The 21,577-nt window shown below is 56.0% G+C and overlaps 7 protein-coding genes across 7 annotated transcripts; 3 read left to right on the plus strand and 4 right to left on the minus strand.

Annotated features, from left to right (window-relative positions):
- Positions 1-1,688: 1,688 nt before the first annotated feature.
- Positions 1,689-3,464, plus strand: CGCS363_v008922 (putative serine carboxypeptidase; the record flags this gene model as incomplete). Its single annotated transcript, XM_036640771.1, has 4 exons — positions 1,689-1,869; positions 1,934-2,137; positions 2,190-2,286; positions 2,336-3,464. 4 exons carry the CDS (start codon positions 1,689-1,691, stop codon positions 3,462-3,464), a joined length of 1,611 nt encoding a protein of 536 aa, XP_036494361.1.
- A 547-nt stretch (positions 3,465-4,011) lies between these two features.
- MT1 (Sphingolipid C9-methyltransferase 1) lies at positions 4,012-5,674 on the minus strand (the record flags this gene model as incomplete). Its single annotated transcript, XM_036640772.1, has 2 exons — positions 4,012-5,430; positions 5,555-5,674. The coding sequence occupies 2 exons, from the start codon at positions 5,672-5,674 to the stop codon at positions 4,012-4,014; spliced, it is 1,539 nt and encodes a 512-aa protein (XP_036494360.1).
- Positions 5,675-6,812: 1,138 nt separating this feature from the next.
- cctM-3 (FAD-dependent monooxygenase cctM) lies at positions 6,813-8,455 on the minus strand (the record flags this gene model as incomplete). The annotated part of the gene is made up of 9 exons (XM_036640773.1): positions 6,813-7,054; positions 7,115-7,202; positions 7,258-7,454; positions 7,503-7,545; positions 7,598-7,666; positions 7,719-7,792; positions 7,846-8,260; positions 8,322-8,359; positions 8,416-8,455. The coding sequence occupies 9 exons, from the start codon at positions 8,453-8,455 to the stop codon at positions 6,813-6,815; spliced, it is 1,206 nt and encodes a 401-aa protein (XP_036494906.1).
- Positions 8,456-9,066: 611 nt separating this feature from the next.
- On the minus strand, positions 9,067-10,524 carry CGCS363_v008925 (uncharacterized protein; the record flags this gene model as incomplete). Its single annotated transcript, XM_036640774.1, has 2 exons — positions 9,067-9,532; positions 9,617-10,524. The coding sequence occupies 2 exons, from the start codon at positions 10,522-10,524 to the stop codon at positions 9,067-9,069; spliced, it is 1,374 nt and encodes a 457-aa protein (XP_036494904.1).
- A 2,017-nt stretch (positions 10,525-12,541) lies between these two features.
- On the minus strand, positions 12,542-13,923 carry atnI-2 (putative lipid transporter atnI; the record flags this gene model as incomplete). Its single annotated transcript, XM_036640775.1, has 4 exons — positions 12,542-12,922; positions 13,064-13,437; positions 13,507-13,642; positions 13,693-13,923. 4 exons carry the CDS (start codon positions 13,921-13,923, stop codon positions 12,542-12,544), a joined length of 1,122 nt encoding a protein of 373 aa, XP_036494908.1.
- Positions 13,924-15,279: 1,356 nt separating this feature from the next.
- CGCS363_v008927 (Calcium channel YVC1) lies at positions 15,280-17,534 on the plus strand (the record flags this gene model as incomplete). Its single annotated transcript, XM_036640776.1, has 4 exons — positions 15,280-15,419; positions 15,503-15,637; positions 15,689-16,512; positions 16,561-17,534. 4 exons carry the CDS (start codon positions 15,280-15,282, stop codon positions 17,532-17,534), a joined length of 2,073 nt encoding a protein of 690 aa, XP_036494032.1.
- A 1,154-nt stretch (positions 17,535-18,688) lies between these two features.
- On the plus strand, positions 18,689-20,008 carry CGCS363_v008928 (AB hydrolase superfamily protein; the record flags this gene model as incomplete). Its single annotated transcript, XM_036640777.1, has 6 exons — positions 18,689-19,037; positions 19,096-19,189; positions 19,238-19,295; positions 19,346-19,450; positions 19,475-19,736; positions 19,797-20,008. 6 exons carry the CDS (start codon positions 18,689-18,691, stop codon positions 20,006-20,008), a joined length of 1,080 nt encoding a protein of 359 aa, XP_036494289.1.
- Positions 20,009-21,577: the final 1,569 nt, after the last annotated feature.

Raw genomic sequence — 21,577 nt, forward strand, 5'->3', positions numbered from 1 at the left:
TCACGCCAGTTAGCAGCATCACGAGTGGCCCAGTCGGAGAATCCAGCACGGCAACAAGTCAAATCACAAGATCATCAGCTCAGACACCTCCCACGCTGTCCAGTCCCACCACTTCCTCGCAATCTTCCACCATCCCAGCTACGAGCGCTGGTAGCTCGAGGCCCGCTTCCTCCACGACAAGGATAAGCAGCACCACCGCACCACCGCCTGCCACCACTATTCCCATCATGACCACGACCACTGATGCCACGCAAGCCATCCCTCCGATGCTTTTATCGGATTTCCTGGTTGTTATCATTGGAGGCCCATTGCAAAGTCAACAGGCTCAGACTATTTCTTGAAAGAGTAACGTTTGTCGGCAAAGTATGGCAGGGTATTTAGCCTAGATTATGTCAGACCACGCCTTCATAAACAGGTAAAGCAGTTCACCCAATGCTTGTATGACAGTTAATCTACGTCATGGCAGCATCTAGTGTAGGGTGAATTGTTGTACCAGATTATGAAGACCTGGCTTCATACCCGTCACTGAATTTGGCCTCATGTTAGGTATTGCGTTGCCGCTAGTCCGGTTTCTTAGAAGAGTATGATCTATGTGACAGGTCTGAAAAGGGCGGAAGAACATGTTGGTCTCATCCAGCGTGCGCCTGCGTCCTTTAGTCCTATAGAATTGTATTCTTAGCTGGCAAAGGCTGACAAAGGTGTTTGTGAATATCCGTTCTTAGACTATGTACTGTATTGCGTTTAATCCAGATCACTTGCAAAGCGACCCACGGTCACCACCTAAGTGCTTGAGCATTTGAAACGACGACCAGATATGGCCATATAGGTAAGTAGAGCACGAGACGAAGAAGTTTTGAAGTGTATGTCAGATATGCCAGACACCACTGTTCTTCCCTCTGTCGTAAATGAAGCAATCTAACTTAGAAACAGTGCCAAGACCAAAGCAACATAACAGCTGACAGAGCCAATTCTCTTGACTCGGGGCTGACAGCGACGAGTCCTTCGCGAATTTGGATTGCGGTGCTTCCGCGGAGCGTCCGAGGGCTTGACTTGACTCCACAAGTGCTCCGGGGCGAGAAACCGGCCGTCAAGCTGCGCAGACTCTGGACAAAGTACAGACCGGAGACGGCAGGCCCGGAGGCTCACTATGCGCCACCGACTGCCGACAGCACTGCGGCGCCAGTCCGGGATGCCCGCCCGGTGCGGGGTGGGCGCAAAAAACAAGCTTTAGGCCTCATCCCACCGCGGCAGCCCATCCCTGAAGCCGCTCCACCACAAGGGCCTTGTTCATCTCGGCACTTCGGCATGCTTATCAGCTAATTCATCCAGTAACGCGGTCCAATTCAGCTTTTGACCTGCCTAATCCGTAGCTAATCACCATGCGTTAACTTTGGAGCAGCACTCTACGCACTGTCGATACGAATTGATCATTTGCGCATCATATATGAGCAGCAATACAATATGAACAACGACATGCCTCCTTGGGTTAGATATGTCCACTCTTTCTAAATGCCCATGGCGTCATTCGGGAGGGCTCCGTTTGCGAGCGATTCGCCGGCGGTCCGATCGTGGGGTGCGATGCTTCGATATATAGTTGGTTCCATGGCATGCAAGGCACATTTCTTGGCCCTCCTTGGCTCTTGCTTGGCAGCTCCTTCGTTCCCTTGAGCCTCATCGGTCCCTGAAATATGCGCTCGTCAAGCATCGTCGCCGGCGTCCTCGCCGCCCTGCCCCTCGTCTCGGCCTGGGTCTCACCCCACGCCCACCGCCAGCGTCTCGCGAACCGCCAGGCCGCAGTGCCGAAGCAGGTGGAGGAGCGGGGACCATTGCGCCGGAGCGATTTGCAGTACTACAACAACAAGACCAGTGGTAAGTGGACGCTCGACAATCCAGCTTTCAGACCGATTCTCGCTAAGCGTCCTCACTATTGCAGGCTTCTACGTTGATGGAACCTCGATCCCTGAGGTGAACTTCAACGTTGGCGAAAGCTATGCCGGCCTGATTCCCGTCGACGCGACGAAGCCGGAAGCCGAGCAGCAGAAGAACTTTTTCTGGTTCTTCCCGACCGAAAACCCCGCCGGCAAGGACGATGTCATCATCTGGTTCAATGGCGGCCCGGGATGCTCATCCATGGAGGGTAAGCCGATTTCGACGTAATACCGAGGATTCCCATCACTTACAACCATCAGGATTCCTGCAAGAGAACGGCCCGTTCCTCTGGCAGTACGGAACCATCAGGCCCGTCCCTAACGCCTGGTCATGGCACAAGCTTGCCAACGTGATCTGGTACGCCCTCCCGCTCCACTCCTGAGGCCTCGCAAGCTAACCGTCACAGGGTCGAGTACCCCATCGGCACCGGCTTCAGCTCCGGCAACGTCACGGCCACGAACAACGCCGAGACCGCCGACCAGTTCGCCTCCTTCTGGAAGAACTTCGTCTCCACGTTCGACCTCCAGGGCAAGAACCTCTACATCGCCGGCGAGAGCTACGCCGGCATCTACGTCCCCTACGTCGGCGCCGCCATGCTCGACAAGAACGACACGGCCTACTACAACGTCAAGGGCGCCCTCTACTACGACCCCGTCATGCCCTACTCGGACGACCTCGGCTTCGACCACGCCGCGCTCCCCGCCTTCCACCGCTACTGGGAGAACGTCTTCGGCTTCTCCAAGAGCATGAAGGCCCAGCTCGACGCCGACAACGACAAGTGCGAGCTCGACGCCTACCTCGCCAAGCACCTCGCCTACCCGCCGCCGCCGACCCCCTGGGAGAGCGTCAAGTGGGACCCCGACTATGATGTTGTGAACCACTTTGACAACTACATCAACGCCATCAACCCCTGCTTCAACGGCTACCACGTCCTCGACACCTGCCCCGTGCTGTGGGACGTCCTCGGCTTCCCGTCCGTCATGTACTCCCCGCCCAACACGACGCTGTACTTCAACATCCCCGAGGTCCGCAAGGCCATCCACGTGCCCGTCGACTACCCCTCCTGGAGCGAGTGCCAGGACCCCGTCTTCGTCGGCGGCGAGGACAACTACAACGGCACCGAGCACGAGGCCAAGTTCCAGACGCTCGTCGAGCGCACCAACAACGTGCACGTCGGCTCCGGCCAGGCCGACTACGTGATCCAGCCCAACGTCACGGCGCTCGGCATCCAGCGCATCCGGTGGAACGGCAAGCAGGGCTTCGAGACGCAGCCCGTTGATGAGTTGCTGCTCCCGGATGTGGACAACACCGACGACAACGTGATCAGCTGGGCCGGCGGCAACGTACAGGGCGTGGTGCACACGGAGCGCGGGTTCACGCACTCGACGGCCAAGCTGAGCGGGCACATGGTCCCGCAGTACAACCCGGGCGTCGCGCTGAGGCATGCCGAGTTTATGTTGGGAAGGGTCAAGTCGATGACCAAGGGCGACCCGTGGACGATCAAGATTTCGACCAACTTTGAGTATCCCTATTAATATATTGAGGATATAGGTTTGTGGCTACATGTAGACATGATTTACCTTCAATGTAGATATTTATTGAGTAATTATAACCGCAAGGATCAGTCATCAGGGTTCACGGGATAATATCACAACGTGGCGATGAGACTTCGAGACTGAGCATCACAAGAAACTGAGAAGAACACAAGTATGCGAACAATTCTATTTCGCATCGAGACCAAGTAGACTTGCAACAAGGCCCATGAGGCGGCGCGTCGCCGCACTGCTCTATGTAACCAGATCCACACCCATGCCACACATCGCGTTCAAGTCGTCCCCCCAAACTTTTACAAAGTCACTGGTCTCATTCATCCCTGAACATGACAAAACGTGTGCTTGAAAAATCCGCCCGCCCCTGCCCCCTTTTTTGTATGTAAGCCCTTCGACTCCAAGTCACCGAGTCCAAACGCCGAAGAACAAGAGGTTGGGAACACTCCTTTCAAGCATGGAACGCAAGGCCGCAAAGACATGCTGCCGCTCCCCCGTTTGCAAACGCAGATGCAAGAGCTTTCGTTTCTGTCGCTTATTGCTTGAGAATGGCCTTGCCCTTGGCCTTGGCGGCGGCGAGAGCGCCGGAGAGGCCAAACTGGGAGGCGAAGCCGTCGATACGGTGGACGGCGTTGAGGTTCTTGACGGCGACCATCTGGAAGCAGGTGGCGGAGCCCTGGCGCGAGGCGATGACGGACCAGGCGAGGAAGAGCTCCCAGATGCGGTACCAGCGCTGACCGTACTTGGCGGTGATGGCGTTGGCGTTGCCGAGCCAGTTGCGGTACCAGCGCCAGAGGGTGCCGGAGTAGTGAACACCGACGGTGTCGACGCTCTTGATCTCCCAGCCGGCCTTCTCGAGGCAAGAGATGTAGTACCAGAGAGGGGTGGAAGCGTCGGCGCCGGGGAAGATGTACTTGTTGAGGAAGGTGCCCCAGATGAGGTCCTCATACTGCCAGGGTCTGCGGAGGCCGGAGAGCTGGACGTACATGGCACCGTCATCCTCGAGCATGTCGTAGCACTGGCGGAAGAAACCGGTGAGGCGCTTGATGCCGACGTGCTCGCCCATCTCGAGCTGGGTGATCTTGTTGAACTTCTTCTTGGGGATGTCGCGGTAGTCGGAGACGAGGAGCTGGGACTGGGTCTCGGGGATGCCGGCGCGGCGGAGGGCGTCGTTGCCCCAGGCGGCCTGGTTGCGGGCAAGGGTGGCTCCGGTGACGTGGGCGCCGTAGTTGACGGAGGCGAAGCGGGCAAGGGTTCCCCAGCCGCAGCCGATGTCGAGCATGGTCTCGCCCTCCTTGAGGTCGATCTTCTCGCAGACGATGGCCATCTTGTTGTCCTGCATCTCCTCGAGGGTCTCCTCGCGGGTGATGTCGGAGAAGACGCCCGAGGTGTAGATCATGCGGGGGCCGAGGAACCAGGCGTAGTGGTCGTTGCCGGAGTCGTAGGTGGGACGGACCTGCTCCTCGTCCTGCTCGCGGGAGTGGAAGGCGACGTCGCGGAAGAAGGTGAAGAGGATGAACTTGAGGACGGCCCAAGTGAACTGGAAGGTGCACCAGTCGTGGCGGTACTCCATGATCTCGAGGCAGTCGCCGTTGAACTCGACGTCGCCGTCAAAGTACATTTCGTAGAAGGTCTTGATGGGGATCTTGTTGCGACCGCTCCATCGCTGCTTGTCGGCCTCCTTCTTGAAGGTGATGTAGTGCTCGACGGGGCGGCCGGGCAGCTTGGCCTTGTCGTTGATGCGCGGGGAGTAGGTGGAGGCGATGGTCCAGACGACGATCAGGGCCGGGAAGAAGCAGAGCAGGAGGAAGAAGGTGTAGGTCTTCCAGCCGCCGCCAACGGAGCGGGTGAGCCACCAAGGTACGCCGAAGACGAGAGCTCCGAGCACCCAGTTCGAGAAGGACTCGTGGCCGGGGCCCTCAGCAGGAAGTGGCGCATTGTAGATGGCGGGGTACTGTGAGAGGACGGTGGTTAGCGGGAGGTTATTCAGATGAAGCCAATTGAGCTCAATTGGATGCGTGCGACCACACATCTCTCTCTTCTCATGGATTGAAAAAAGGGGAGGAAAAAAAACTCACGTCTGTGGTCTTGACACCGCAGTCCTCGGTGGTGCTGAACTTGGCGGGGGGTTGGGGAGGGGTCTTGATGAAGGTGATGTCGCCCTCGAGCTGGTCGCCCTTGAGCTTCTCGGACGCCATGGTGAAGTATCCGTAGGTTGGACTCGTGAGAAACGGGCAGTGTTTCTTCACGATGCGGCTCTCAGCAGAGGGAAGGGGGTGTGGTGGTGGTTTTGAAGGTGAACCTCTGTGGCTGGCCGGCCGTGTGGACAGATTTAAGCTGGGAGCTCATTCCGTCATTCTAGACGCGCCCGCGCCGGGGGGAGTCTCTCAGGCCCTGGTGGCTTTCTGGGTGCTGGGCCTCTCTGTCTGTCTGGCCCTGGTGGCTGCTACCCTGCTGGTGTCCCAGGCTCACCGTCCCAACCTGTGCTCCTGGAATTGCCTGAGCAGTGAGTCCAGCCAATCTAAGCGGCTTGCGCGTCGTGCGGCGCCCGTTTGTACCCACTCCAGCGAACTGGGAGTGGGCACCACCACGCAGGGGTCGCTGAAAAAACAGGTCTCAACGGCACCTGAGTGGCTGCCAGCCCCAGGGGCCCCGACAACACCCCACCAACAGACCGTCCTCGCCAAGTCAGTTGAGGCCACGAAGTGTGTAAAAAGTCTTCACCGCCCACCTCCCCCAGGTCCTGTACCCTGTGGCTTGCCCCTATGTTTGTAGCGATAAAGAACGGTAAGGGCCTTGGTCGCTGCTATTTGGACAGGGCCTCTCAATTCGCTAATTGTGATTGGACATTGAGAATTCCATTGGCCAATTTGCCGTTTCTACAGAGATACCGAGGACCCTTAAAGTAAAAGGGGTGCTTCAAAAGCAGATAGAGATCATCGCCAAAAGGAGCCTCTCAGTTCAGCCTCCCAGCATTTATTGAGACGAGACGAGAAGAGAGCCTCGCAAGGTCGATGCAGTGGACAATAAACAACAATCCACAAAACCATTGCTTTTCTCGTGTTCGGGTCTGCCGGGTTGGCTGCTGCTGCCCACCACCAGCCGGTAACACCTCATCACCTGAGATACCGTTTTATCAGATGCATTAGCCTGAGCGGTTTCGCAAAGCCAGACATGTGTTTTGGAAAAGACCCCAGCACCAGCTCCGGTCCGGCCCCCCTCCCAGATAGTGGGTTTCTTCCGACAGCGGGTCCTTGACGGCCCCGCCAGCTCCCCGCACCGGCTTTCGGCTCCGAGATTGGAGCAGCTAGCTATCTGTACAGACGGCAGCTACCCCTAGGCCTTCTGCTCCTTCAACCCCATGCGGTCAATGGGAGATCCTTTGATCGCGCTGTAGTGGTGAAGTCCAAACATTGACTCCTCCGAGATCTCAATCTCCCGTTTGCCTCGCTGGTACACCTCCGCATCGTACTCGTCGATCGCCGCCGCAAGAGTCTGCCGGCCCTCTTGGACCGCCGCGATGGCCTTGACCAGGTTTCCGGCGTCCTGCAGTGCATTATTCAGGCCCTGGCCACGAACTGGAGGTTCTCACGGTTAGACCTAGTAAAGTTGCCCTCGGGCTTGAGATTCGCACTCACAGGGACACATGGGGTGCGCGGCGTCGCCGGCAACCGTGACGCGCCCGCCAAAGTTGTTCCATGGTGCAATTCTCTTCCACTCTGCGTACTATACCCAGTTAGTGACTTCAGTGAGATGTTGATAAGATTTGAACGTAATATACCTTGTCACGCGGAATGTATGTATCTTCCGGCACCCAGAGCGCAGCAGACCGGTACGGCTCGCAGTACGGCTCCGCGAGCTTCTTGAAATATTTCATCCTGTACTCGTTTGTCTCGGGAGGATCTTCGGTGCTCCAAAGAGACAGCGCGACCTGGAACTCCCAGGTTTCCGGGTCCTCGGGATCAGGAACATCGGCCACTGTAATAAGTCAGCTCAAGCACACATCATCCAGGAGATGTAACCCACCAGCGAGAAAGAACAGCGTGTCTTGGTCTGGATGAACAGCCATCTCGACTTTTGTTAGTTTTGTGACCATTACAACGGCAACCCTCACAACTTACATTGGCAATCGGGTGAATCTTGCTCCTGAGAAATCGAGCTTGCTCCGCCGTGTACCGGCATCCAATGTTCTGTCTTAACGTTAGTAACTTCGGCACATATCTCATACTCCTCATCACATACCGTAGAAATCAACGGGACCCGATCCAGCTCCTTGGCATCACCATCCACGAGGTGATCTCTCACAACACTCTTCGCTACCACACGTCAGTCAACCAACATTCCCCCAACCCAGCCAAACGCAACTCACCACCATCCGCCCCAACAAGCACATCCACACGCACCACCTCGCCATTCTCAAAAGTAGCCGTGACCCCCTCTCCACTCGTATCGACCCCAGCCAGCTTATACCCAAACCTCCCATCGATCCCCCGCCGGAACAGATCCCTCAGCTTCCTGCGCACGACCCGTCTGCCGTCGTCCACCTTCGCCGCGACCAGCACCTCGCCCGTCTTGCCGTCCACGACCGGCAGGCTCTGGGCCTCGTCGTGCGAGGGCTCGTGCCAGGGGTTCGTGTGCGCGCTGCTCAGAGCGGCAAAGAGCTCGGGCGGTAGGCACTGCTCGACGTTGCGGCGGGACCAGTGCAGGGCCATCGTCCACGTTCGCGGGTTGTCCTCGTAGGTTTGTCTGGGGAGGGTCTCGAAGACGGAGACTCGGACGTTGGCCTGCGCGGGTTAGCATCTTTGTGTGTGTGTTCGTGGCCGTGTGTGGAGATGGACGGGCAACCTTTTTCAGTCCTTGGGCGAGGAGGAGGCCGGTGGCGCCTGGGGCTCGTTAGTACGTGGGTTGTTTCGGGACGATAGGCACGATCTTGGCGCACCTGCTCCGATTACTGCGACATGGAGGTTCGGAGAAGACATGTTGGTTTCTAGAATGATGATGAGAATGTCGGAATGGGTATTATATCGTGAGTGAGTTCAAGTTGACTATGATGACAGCCTCATCATTTGAATTCACACCGGTCATCATTTATAGTTGCTCACAGGCTATGCTCGACTTGAAGTGATGTCGATGGTCTGTTCAGGGTTGTACTCCGGATGGTCGGAACAGCTTCAACTCGCGCTTTCGCGATTACAAGAAGAGCGACGTTATCCCGTCGGCTGAAGTCATTCAGTCGACTGCAAATGTCTTGGCTGCGTTGTTACCGCGACTAAATCCCACTTTTTCGAGCGTTCATGTTGAACGGCTTTGCTTTTATGAACTAGGGCTGAACGGGCCGGTCTCTCGATAGCGACCGAGGCCGAACAGCTTGGGTGAGCCGGCCGCCATGTTCGGAACCAGTCATGCTCAGTACAGCGATTATATACCATTGGCGATTATGTGTGTGATTAGACAATCATTTGATTAGAAAGTGTCTTTGTGTCCCTGGCTAAGAGACATATGCCAACTCCAAAACACCGTATTCTGTACCTGTAATAACCCATGTTCCATTTGCTTCCCCCGCATGCACTGTAGTTCTTTTCATATTATCTTACATCCACATCAAGTTCCGGCTCTGCCTCCTGTTCTGCTGCCACAATGGCCTCTCTTCCGTGATATCACCACCGCCAGCATTCGCGTTCGGGGCCGCGCCGAACTCGGTCGCAGTGGCACCCGTCGCCGTGCTATTACCTCCAGCACTGCCCTGGCGGACCTCATCTCCCTCAGGACGGGAGATGGCCTCGTGGTAGCCGCGCAGGAACTCCGTCATTTCATTCTGGTGCGTCAGCGGGATCTCATCCTCGCCCCCGTTGCCGGAACGGACCGCTCCCGATGCAACGGCGCCGCCGGCACCACCACTCTTCACGGACCCTCCGCTGTGGGCGGCGTTGCCTCCCGTGATAGACGTGGTGGTCCCATGCGCGCCGGGCATCATGGACGGGTGCCCGTAGCCGGCCTGGTCGAACATGGTGTCCTGACCCGGAACCTGGGTGAAGTCCTTCTGGTTCGTCATGGGGCTGGGAATGTGGGTTAGCGTTTCCGATCGAACGATATGATGGGGATGGGGATGTGGAGTGATGAGGCGAGATGGGATATTATACCTGATATATGAAGGCCCCTTGCCCTGGCCGGGGCCCACACGCTGGTTCCTGCCCTTACGCTTGCCCATCCAGAAAGCAACGGACACAATGGCGACGAAGATTGCGGCTCCGGCGACGGTTCCGCCGATGATTCCGCCGTTGCGTGCGAGAGCGGCGTCCTGCTGTGCCTGCGTCGGCGGCGAGTGAGGACCGCCGCTTGCCGCAGGGTGCGAAGAAGTGGAGCTGGGCGCGTGCGAGGTTGGCGAGGAGCTGGAACTGGAGCTGCTGGTGGTCGTGGACGAGGAGCTCGTCGTCGAAGAGTCAGAGCTTGACGCGGACGAACTGCCGGAGCTGGAGCTGGACGCGGTGCTGGCGGCCTTGGTGACGATGCCGGAGACGTGGGTGATGGAGACAGTCGTGCTCAGCCCCGAGGCGGTGGCCGCGACGTAGAAGCCCTGGGTGCTCGTGCCGCATCCATACTGGTAGGCGCCGCCGTCGTAGGTGTTCTTGTAGCACACGTTGGAACCCTGGCAGGTGTAGACGTACGGGTCGTACGCCGACGGGGTGGGGCTGTTCTGGTCGACGCAGCTGGTGTAGACACCCGTCGTGCAGGCGACGCCGTTCGGGCAGCAGCCGACGGCCGAGACGGAGGCGTCCATGGCGCAGTGCGAGCCGGCCGAGCATGTTGCCGCGAAGCCTGGGTCGCCGCCGATGTAACCGCAGACGGTGTTGGTGCTGGAGTCCTGTCTCCTTCCGAGCCATGGCATCGGCGTCTGCAGAGGCCAGTCTACGACATCGAGTACACGGAAGGGGAGGTGCTGCGTTTTTTGCGGGAGCACGGCGACGGCGTCGGCGGTGGTGAAGAGATTCGAGAGCAGCACGAGAGCAGCCGCGGCGGGCGGGAGCCGGAAGACGTCGCGAGATACCATGGTGTTTCGGTGGTTTGGGTGATCTTCGCACCCGTTTTCCAAATCCTTTCAAAGCCCTTCCTTCTTTTTGCCAGCAACAAGATCCTTGTCGATGATGGCGTTCCCCAAGTCGGTTGTAAGACTCAAGATGGCAGTCAAGCGCTTGAGTCCGGCGGAATCCGTGTAATTAAAATCCAGTTACAAAGAGACAACCAAGAGACCAAAAGAAAGAGACGTGGGATTCTGGGAGGAATAGACGCGGGGCCCTGGTGGAAGAATAGGCAGAAGGAAAAGAACGAAGAAGAGAGAAAAAAGGAATCCTGCCTCGAGGGATCGGAGGACGAGGTGCAATTTAGATCGGAGCAGGGACGACGTGGAGGAGGAGGAAGGGAGGGGGTGGTTGTGGTTCGGGGGGGTGGCCGCCAACAGGGCTGATGTTCATTGGGGAGCAGGCGAGTTTCAGGGATTTCTCTCCCATCATCAGCATTGCGCCTTTTCGGTTTGGGGGAGGGGCAGCTTGGCTGTCCAAGTCTAAGACAGACGTGATGACCACGCCTTACCGTCGTATCACGGTTGCAGGCTGCGCGCACCGCTTGGGGCGTGGGCCGGGGGTGGGAAGATCTCTTGATCGTTGGAAACGTTGTGCCGTGGCGAGGACAGAACGCGCCGGCCGGGACCAGTCCGTGCGGATCTGAGAACCCGGAAATAGGCGTAGGCAAAGTACGAGCCTGTCAAGTGCCGAGCAGGCGAGGGCTTGGGTAGATGGAGAGATGGAGAGAGATGTAGGCGTTCTGAATCAGAAGGACGGTAGAAAACTGTTTCTTGCTCTTCTTGGGCCCATCGTCTGATCGAACTGATACCGGCTTCGACTTCGACTGGCTTGACCGTAATGCTGAGCACACGATGTTGGCTGGGGTTGCAGGCATTGGGAAAAGGTGTTGTTGGTTCCTGGACGAGAACACGACCCTTTCTGCTTCTGCGCCATGGCTCCCTCGCTCTCATGTTGCACTTGCATATTCTGATGCAGGCAATGGACGACGGAGGACCCCAAAGCCAGGGAAGCTGCATGTCTCCCATGGCGGATATTGCCCATCGTCCAAGACGGCCTGGAAATGTGCCCCCGAACGCATGCCACGCATCTTGGGGCCGCTACGTTTGTCTTGGGTTCTCGGATTTTGGGGGCATCCAGTGCGACGAATATGCCAGTTTGACAAGTCTGGTGGCTCGGGCCCGAACGGTCAGGTCAGGTCAGGTCGGGCAGGCAGACACCGTCAAGGGGCGCAGACAGACACAACTGTACAGACTGAACAGATGTGCGGCTGGTGAGCTGTTTAACTCGTTCGATGGTGGGATATTGAAGGAGTCGGGACCCAACGCTTCTGAACGGGGACTGGAGCTTGAAGGAAGTGAGTTTGCATCGAACCGGCAGGGGCTGTTCGTCTCGCTTGTTTACGCTGCCACCCCACCGCGCCGGCGTCGAATCCTTCAGGTGCATGTTTCTGCGGATATTCACACTGTGAATGCTATATCAGGCGTATGCATGAACACAGTGTAGCAGTGCCCGGCGGTGCTCCGTTAGCGCCAACCGGGCTTCTTTTTTTAATCCGCGCTAATTCCCGGTCCCGAGTGGGCCTCGTGGCGGTGCTGTCAACTAAGGCACACACTTCCCAGGCACTCTCAGGGTCCCGACAACTTGCAGCTTTAGGCATTTAAGAATCCCAGGATCGTCATCCTCCACGTCTTTAATGATGAACATTTCCGATTCTCTTGGACCTGTTTCTTCTTGATGAATCTTCGATATGATGCTATTCAGTCTGCCGGCCCCAACCAACTATACGAGTCAACCCCCCTTGGAAACAAACGCCTGTGCTGAATCAAGCGTGTCTATCACCCAGTCCCGTAAACATCACTGCAAGTGTCTAACCCTCGGACGTGTCACAAGCCCGTCACCACTTTCCCAAACGCCCTAGCTATGCAATCACTCAACATCATCATCTCCCAACAGTCCCCGCTTCCCATCACCGCCGCCCGGCCTGACTTAAACGTGCTCCCTCCGCGGCGAGCTAGACCGCTCGTCTGTGTCGTACGGGCTGTCTGTCAACGGGCTCCTCTCCTCCATGCCATATGTTTGCCCTTCAGTGACCAGCTTGCCAGCCTTTCTCTGCTTCTTCTCCGCCCTCGCTGCCTTCTTGGTTTCCTTCTTCTCCCGCTTCATCTGCTTCTTCTCTTTCCTCGACAGCCTCGGGAACTCGCTGTTCTCGCCCCTCAGCACGATACCCGGGTGCACGGCGTTGAGGAGCACGAGCGCGAGCACCATGGGCAGTGCGTCGAGCCCGAACGCGTAGTTCTCGTTGGTAAGGATGGGGTTCTCAATGTCGGCGCCAGGTCCGAACTCAGCCAGTCGAAAGATGATCCGGATCTCCGGGAAGTGTCAGCTCAGTCCGTTCATCCCGTCTTGTCAAACGTCGTCTCACCCTGAAAGTTTGCCTTCTGAAGGGTGGACGGACGTTCAAGGAGCAGAAAGGAGAAAAGTCATAAGAGAAACAAATACCACACTTACAATGACGAGCACCAGCACCACGTACATGACCCAGACGAGGGCCTTCACCCGTTTCAAGTCGAGGTCGAACCTTTGCGCCTGTTGCATCTTCACGTAGAACCGGCCCATCAGCCCGCAGAAGACGACGATGAAGGCGAGCTGCAGCCCGCACCCGCTCATGTAGAGCTGCTGGCCGGTGCGCAGGATGGGGTCGTCCGAGGAGACCTCCGTGTTGGACATCATGGAGCCGCCCACAGCCTGCACGAGGAAGCACACAATGTCCATGGCCACGAAGATCTTGGTGAGCGCGGTGGCCTTGACGCGGAAAACTCTCTGGTCAGGCAGGACAAAGTACACGAGCCTGGCTGCCAGCATGTACGCGAACGCGTTGATCCCTAGCGAATGCCTGTCAGTTTTTGGGTGCTGACATGTGAAGGAATTCTCTGGTGGTGGATGAAACATACATAGCGGTGCGAGGAGGAAGAGCAGCTGCCCACCAATCTGATAGCCAATCTGCTGCTGGTCGTGGGCTCCGAGGGTTCGGAGAATGAAGGCTGCAGTTTCCCATGATGCGCCGACGATGATGACCCAGCAGAATCTCTTTGCCGCATGTAAGAAAAAGCATACATGCTGCAGGATGATTTTCGCACCTTTCTGTAAGTGATCGCCTGAACAACATGTGCGATCATGGAAAGGCCGAATAGCACGGCAAAGGCAAGATTGCCCTCGAAACTTGGGTTGAATGCATAGTATGAGTTGCATGCGTTGATGGGGACATGCCCATATTGTCCTGGAACCGCCGTCGTACATGTGGGTGCGGCTTGGGACGAAGTTGCGCTGGCGACTGAGGCCGTCGTTGGCGTTGCAGAAACACTGGACATGATGGATTTAGAGTTGGTGATAAGAATGAGGTGTTCGGCTTGTTGTCTCGCCTGGTCCGAACTCCATCTGAAGTTATTCATATTATATACATATTCCTTTCCGAACTCATTGACTCTCGGGACATTGGTCGCTATCACGAAGAGGAATGGAGGCTCAGCGGAGGGGACTTTGGTGTGTGGCTTGTAGACATGGGTTAATAAGGCAGCGCCGCGTCACTGAGCGAAGCCTTTGAATCCTTCGAGAAGCTGAGCGGCCGGGAGTCATCCTCCAAAGTCCCGATTGAATAGAACGGACATGAGATGCGTTTCTCGGGCGCCAAGTTTCGCCCTGGCGCTTAGGATCTCACAAAATTTGAGGCTGGTCATCGCCCTATCGTGACGCGTCTCATTCTCTGGCCCAGCTGGAGGGCTGAGATGAGCTACTCTCCACGTGGCTGAGATGGCAGATCACTCACAAATGCGTACGAGGTTGGTTTGCGTTCTAGACGGTGGATACTCGAATTTGTTTGATTTCCTAATTCGAAAATTGCGCGAACTACGACTGGACGACCGAGAGCTGGGTTTTGCCTGAATTAACGACTCCATCGAGAATGGCACTGAAAACATCGACGTATCGGAGTTTTGATGTGGTAATGAGCTTGGCACGAGCTTTCGGCACCGCTGATTGTTGCTCTACTGAGCGTCGATCCTCGCACCAGTCATACTATGTCTTGCATTGAGAGTGAAACATGGCTTCATGTTGTAACGTGAGATGCTGATGAGACCGTTGCGAGTAAACGGCTCGGCCTCAGTCTCAGTAAAAGACATGGTGGATGAGTTTTGGGATCTTCAATCTTCACCGATGAGCGAAGCTTGTTTTTTTATTCTTGGTACGGCCACCCACCTGATGACGCTAAACTGTAAACAGAGGAGTCAAGCAGAACAAGCCAATAGAAATGTGTTATCTCGCCCCCGCGCGTCAATGCCCCGCTGTCGTTTCCACTATAGTGGACCCACTTTACCCCTGTTCGAGCAGCGGTGCAGCAATGCAGAATGGAACGCAGCAGCAGCGCCTCCAGCGGCAGGCGGTATCTCGTCGTCGGGCGGCACCTACCTTACCTCAGGGTCCTTCTTTCTCCTCTTGTTTCCCCGTCCCTCCGTTCAGCTTGCTCGCTGCCGTCCGGACGCGAGTACTCGGCGCGCCCATCAATTGCTTACCACCATCCATCCATCCATCTCGTCTGCAAGCACTCTGCTGCTGCTGACCACCGGCAGGAAGCATTGGACCGATTCTGCCTCATTTCGGCTGCGACCTGTTTCGATTGACCAGTCCAATCCGGGACCCGGTTCACGGTGCTGCCCGCGTCAACCAGCAAAATGCCCATTCGCGTCAAGAAGAAGCCCATGCCGCAGGAGCGGGACCTGAGCCCCGTGTCCATGCGCGTCGACACGGTCTATGAGCTGCCCGACATTGAAACCAACGACAGCTTCCGAGAGGTGGTCAAGAAGATCTCGGTGTAAGTTTCGGCGCTGTCCTCGTGTGCTTGTCGCGGAGCGGTGGACGGAAGGTCTGGATCGGTCGCTGACGGTTTCGGCGCAGTTACATTACCGATGTCATTGTTCTGCCGAGCACCTTTGAGCAGCTGAGGACCACTACCGCCGGTGAGTGCTTGAGGATCTTGGTTGATCATCTCAATGCCACCTGTACCAACCCCGCCATTGTGAACGCCCTGCTGTAAGTCATTCCACCTCCAAGTAGCAAAAAATGCCATGCTAACAGATCCAGCGCCCTGAAATGGCACTATGCGGCCGACGAGGCCGAGTCCAACAAGGGTCTCTGTGAAGCCCGCGCCAACGCCTGCGAGATTGTCGCTTGGCGTTTCCTCACCCGCCTATCGGAGCGCGAGGCCGTTGACTACTGTCTCTATGAGATTCCCGACCCAAAGCAGGCAGAGACGCCGCCGCCAAATGTCGACCTGGAGAGCAACGAGAACTCGCCTCTGCTCTCTGGCGGTAGCTGGTCCGGCTCTAACAGCAGACGCGCCTCGGTCCGCCCTGGAAGCAGTGCCAAGCGCTATCAGCTGCTGTCCTCCTTGTCCAGGCTCACCATGAGCATGCACGCTGATGAAGATGGCCAGGAAGATGATGATCCGACCGGCCCCTTCACCAACCTGAACGCTCTTGAGATTGCGGCTGTCGCCGATGCCAAGCGCTTCCTCAGCCAGCACGTTGTGCAGAAGATTGTCACTGGCATCTGGAATGGAGACATCATCTTCTGGGACAGTCTTTCTGTCCATGCCGAGAAGAAGCCCCGTTTCTACAACGCCCACACCACCGACATCTTCTCTCGTTTGAGAGTCCCCAAGTACCTTAAGGCCTGGGAGGCCTTCTTCTTCCTCATCTTCCTGGTTCTCTACTACTCCGTGCTGGTCCAGCAAAATACTGAGCGCATCACTCACAACGAAATCGTACTGTACCTCTGGCTGGCTGCCTTCCTCTACGATGAGCTGAGCGAGTGGGCGGATGCTGGCACGATCTTCTACGCAACCGACATCTGGAACATGTTTGACATGATCATGATTGGCATTGGTATTGCCTTTGCTGTTCTGAGTAAGTAAACAATCAACAAGGCGCTGCGCGGCTGCTAATTTGCTACAGGGGTTATTGGCATCACCAACCAGGACAGGGAAATCACCGATCTCGCTTTTGACGTCTTTGCTCTCGAGGCCCTTTTCATGGTCCCGCGTGTCTTTTCCCTGCTCAGCTTGTCACCCTACTGGGGTACTCTGATCCCATGCCTGAAGGAGATGAGCAAGGACTTCATCAAGTTCATGGTTCTCGTCGTCATCATCTACCTTGGCTTCTTGACCACCTTCTCCCTCATCGGCCAGGACGCCTACAACTTCTCCCACATGACGATGATCTTGACAAAGATCTTCTTCGGCTCCTCCTACGTCGGTATCGAGATTATGGAGGACATCAACCCGATCTTCGGCCCGACTCTCATGATCATCTTCATTATACTCAGTACCTTCCTCCTCATGGGCTCCCTGACTGGTATGCTGTCCAACAGCTTCTCCCGTGTCATCACCCATGCCAAGGAAGAGTACCTCTACGTGTACAGCGTGTACGTGCTTGAGGCCTCGACTAGCAACCGGCTCACACACTTCTACCCGCCGTTCAACCTCATCGCCCTCGTCATCTTCCGCCCTCTGCGCCTCTTCCTCCCCTCCGACGATAAGTTCCGCCAGGGCCGCATCCTCCTCCTGAAGGCCACTCATCTACCCATCGTTGGTGTCATTCAACTCTACGAAAGCGTCCGCCGTCGCGTCCTCCCCGACGAGTATGCGGGTTTTAAGGGACCTCGCGCCGCGACGGGTCTTCTGAAGCCCAACACCCGGAACGCCCTGCAGGCCAACCGCCCGTCTTCGGGCTACCGACCTGGTCGTTCTCCATACCGCCGCAACGGGAGTCACTCGAGGCCCACTACCCGTGCCGCCGACATCGATGAGGCCGATGCCCCATCTGCCGTTGAGGTCCGCATCACGGAGCTCAACGAGAAGATTGACAAGCTCACTGCTCTCATCGAGGCGATGCAGCAGCAAAGCTCTGGAAGCTCCTCCCCCCCTTGAGCTGGTCCGTTTGACAGCGACAACGTGTAGCCGAGCTCCAAGCTTGGCCCTACCAAAGCCCCCCTTCCCTCTCCCCCGACCATGTGTCCTTACCTTGATGTCAGGATAGTGTGCAATGTGTGAATGTGAATTGGCCCGTTTTGCATGTCCGCTGCATGCATTTTGCGTTTTCGGTGTGTTTTGTTTTTTGGCGTGCATTTGCATTTGGATATCTGTGGAAGCATGAGTTATGTCTGACGAGTTTGTGCCTATACTTCATGTCCGTCTGTATACTGGTGTACGTTACTGCGTGTCGCATTTGCGTCTGAAATTTGAACGTCTTCGTAGGGTACTCAGCGGATCAATATTGACTACATCAGACCGTATATTCTTGATTGCACATTGTTCGACGTTTCTCGCCGTAGCATTCATCAGATACGATCTGTCTCAAACCTGGAAGGTTTTCCGACCGGGTATCAACCTCCATCACGGTATCTCTGGAAGACGAGAAACCCTCATGACTGTCATGGGTGTCTTCGAAACCAAATGAACCTTGCTTCGGTGCGCAAGCTACCGAAAATCGAATCATATATTCTTCCTTTCACTCTAGAAAGGCCAACAGCTCTAGAACGAGTCGGGCGAAGCGGGTCGAGCAAAGGACCCGGCGCCGATGGATCACGACGACCGGAGCCACACGCCGACTGAGACTTCGATGTCCCGAAAACAGCAAGATTTCACCATTCCTTTTCTTACACACAGGCTTGACAGGTTCCATTGGACGCTGCGAAGTTCATCGAACCCCTTTTGCAGCCCAAATGTGCAACTCACTGCACGCACTGTTCCCAGTTCGGCATAGCGGGGATGAATCATAGTGACCACACCCTCATCAGCCACAGCCCTTCCTGGTTTGTGGAACGAAACATAGCACCGGAGACCAACTGAGATCGAATGCTGCACTTATGGTTGGCTCGCATACTCTTGGCACGATGTGCCGATCCTCGTGGCTTGCTGCCGTCATCTCGGGTCATCCCTAGCTGCATGAAGGTACTCATAGTGATGCGCCTTCTCAGGGAGCAGACAACAGTCAACGAAGTTGGGTACAAAAAGACACAAGGAGATTGTTACCCGCCACTAATGACCAAAGTCATCAATCTCCATCAACCGCCACATTCAACATGCTGACCGAAAAGACCAAGCCCGAATACGTCGACCTCGACGCCGAGTTTCACCCACTTCCTAAGCACGGCCACCTCTCCGCCAAACACCCGGTCTATGCGGCCTCGGAAGCCGCGATCGGCGCCATGTACGCGCAAATTCAAGCGCAGCCGGATTTCGCGTCGGTGCGTAGAGTGGCCGGCGACGCGGACGCGCCGATGCCCCGGGGCGGACCGGATCGGTATCGGGACGTGACCACGGAGCTGCTGTACTTCAAGGCCCGGGATGGGGAGGAGATCGAGCTCAAGGTGTACAAGTCGCCGATTGTTCGGCCGAATGCGGTTTTGATGTATCGCATGCATGGAGGCGGTATGGTGTTTTTGGTTGTATGAGATGTGGCCGGGTTGATTTGCTGACGCGGTGTCAGGATGGTGCGTGGGGCGTCACGAGGTTGACGGTGCTGAGAACGTCTACGCCGCGACCAACAAGAACATTGTCGTTGTCAGTGTATGCTATCGCAAGTATGTTGCTGTCGTTGATGGCGGTTCTCCTCAAGCTGACTGGTATAGGGCGCCGGAGGATCCTTTTCCTTGTGGGCTGCATGATAGCTATGACGGTCTCTTATGGGTGAGTTTGGCCAAGTGACATGAGACGAGTTCTGTCTAACTCCGCTCTAGTGTAAAATGAACGCGACAGCCCTCGGAGTTGACCCAGAGAAGATCATCCTCAGCGGGAGCAGCGCAGGAGGAAACCTAGCAAGTCTCGCGAAGCAGCCCACACCCGTTCAAGCCGACTAACAAACCAAGGCCGCCGCCCTAGCAATCGAATGCAGGGACAACGGCATCACGGGCGTCATTGCCCAAGTCCTGCACTTCCCAATCATCTGCCATCCCAAATTCTTCCCGAGAGAAAAATACGAGTATGGCAGCTACATCCAGAACAACGACAACCCGGTCATCGGCGCTCTGGCGATGGAAGGCGCCCTCGATGCGTACCTGCCCAAGCCGAAGCCCGACCATCGCCATTCGCCCATACTGGCAAAGTCTCTGAAGGACCTGCCTCGTACGCGTGAGTCGAAAGAATGTGGACAAGTCGTCGCCATCACCAGCTAACGCCGCGCCATGTCAGTCATACAATGCGCCGGGTACGACGTCCTGCGCGACGAAGCTCTCGCGTATGCGGAAGCATTGGAGGCTGAGGGTGTGGATGTCGAGGTGCATGCATACCGAGGCCTGCCGCACTGCTTTCCTGCGGTTTTGCCTGCTGCTGAGGAGGAAGTGTCGAGGTTTTACGAGAGGTACATGGCGTTTTTGGATAAGGTAACTGGCGGGTCAACTTAGATTCTTCATAAAAGCTGACACTTGAAATTTGGGGGCCTTGCGCAACACTATCGCTCTGGACTTCCACCGTTAATTTTCAGGACAGGAATAAGACCTAATGTTATGGACTAGAAAGATTAATAGCTCAGAGTCATCTCGTCGAAAATCGGGCTCCGTGAGAAAAACTGGGTGGATCCGAGAGAGACATCAAGATGATTGTAACCATCTCTGGCTCGCAAGATCCTCCAAAAACATTGTTGTCCGCCTAGTTAATACATAGCTGTGTGATTAGACAGGCGGCGGTTAGTGGGCAAGACGGAACCCCCTGAAAGCGACCAGAATCGGCTTTGGCACGGACAAACGAAACAGCGCAACCATAGGGGCTCGAAGCAGCCAATTCTCCATCCACTTGCTTATAATCGAGACAAAAACGTACAGCCTAGTAACGCGTGTCGCCGTATCGGTCAGTCAGTGCCTGCGTGCCTAGAACCCAATGATCTACTCTTGGAGAACGCGGCGCAGGCTGAATTTGAAGAGTACCTGCCGGAGTTCTTTACAGACTTATAAACCAGGTCTTGCTAAGAAACCGGTGGGATATCCGAGACTGAGTCGGCTATGTCATGGAGCTCCGCAAATCCACCACGAGGACGTAATGATCATGCTGGATGTCCAGTGAGACTGCCGGTGGGATATTCGATGCTGTAGAGCCTGTGCAGCGGAGCTCCACGAGACCATAAAGGGGTACGAATGCTCATGTGGAATCGAACGGGTAGACCGAGTTTTGTTCCATCGCATCTTGAGTAGGTTGGGTCACCCCTTGCGCGTCAACCTATTTTCAGACATCCAAGCCTTTGCCTGAGCTCCCGAAGCCTTGGCAGATCCGAGTTCCGATTTGAATATCTTCAGCGAGAATTTTCTTGTTCTCCATATCAATCGAGGCCCATAAATATGAATGCCTACCCTTTGTTGCTTTGGGGGTTGCGCGTTTGCCTGGAAAGACCTTCGGCAAACTGATGATCAAGAGAAAACTTTTGTATTATCACCTTTACTTGTCCCGACTGGAACACTTCTTCGTCAACAGAGAAAGCATCAATTCTCATTTCAGAAGACGACTTTTTTTGGCAAAAGAAATCTCTTTTCTTGGGGCGCGTTCTCGAAATTGAGCGCCGTGGAACCCGCGGACTTGACCGATCTTCTGCTCCATCAGGCTTACCGGATCGCCGTCCACGCGTCCTCGCTGGGCTTGACAGAGATAGAGCACATGGGCACTGCTTTCAGGGACCCCCTAAGCTTAGTACAATATGACACATCGCATCGGGAGGCACCCGATTGTCTATATCCATGATACTCCCCCTCATTCCTTTCTGAAAAGGTTGTGGACGATGAATATGGTAACGTCCTTAATGTTATCTCGCGTCGCCGTCGGGGCTGTCTTTGTCCTGGCTTCAATCACCCTGGACCTAAATTAGGAAAACAAAAAAAGACGTAATGTTCAACGCGTCCACGGGTGAAGAATCATCGCGAACCCGAAAAATCACGGTTCTCGGGTGCAATCAAGGTGCCGAATTTCCCATCACGACACACAAGAAT

The sequence above is a fragment of the Colletotrichum siamense genome, assembly GCF_013390195.1.
Source record: "Colletotrichum siamense strain Cg363 chromosome Unknown KSG_Cg363_contig05, whole genome shotgun sequence".
Classification (NCBI taxonomy): Eukaryota; Fungi; Ascomycota; class Sordariomycetes; order Glomerellales; family Glomerellaceae; genus Colletotrichum; species Colletotrichum siamense.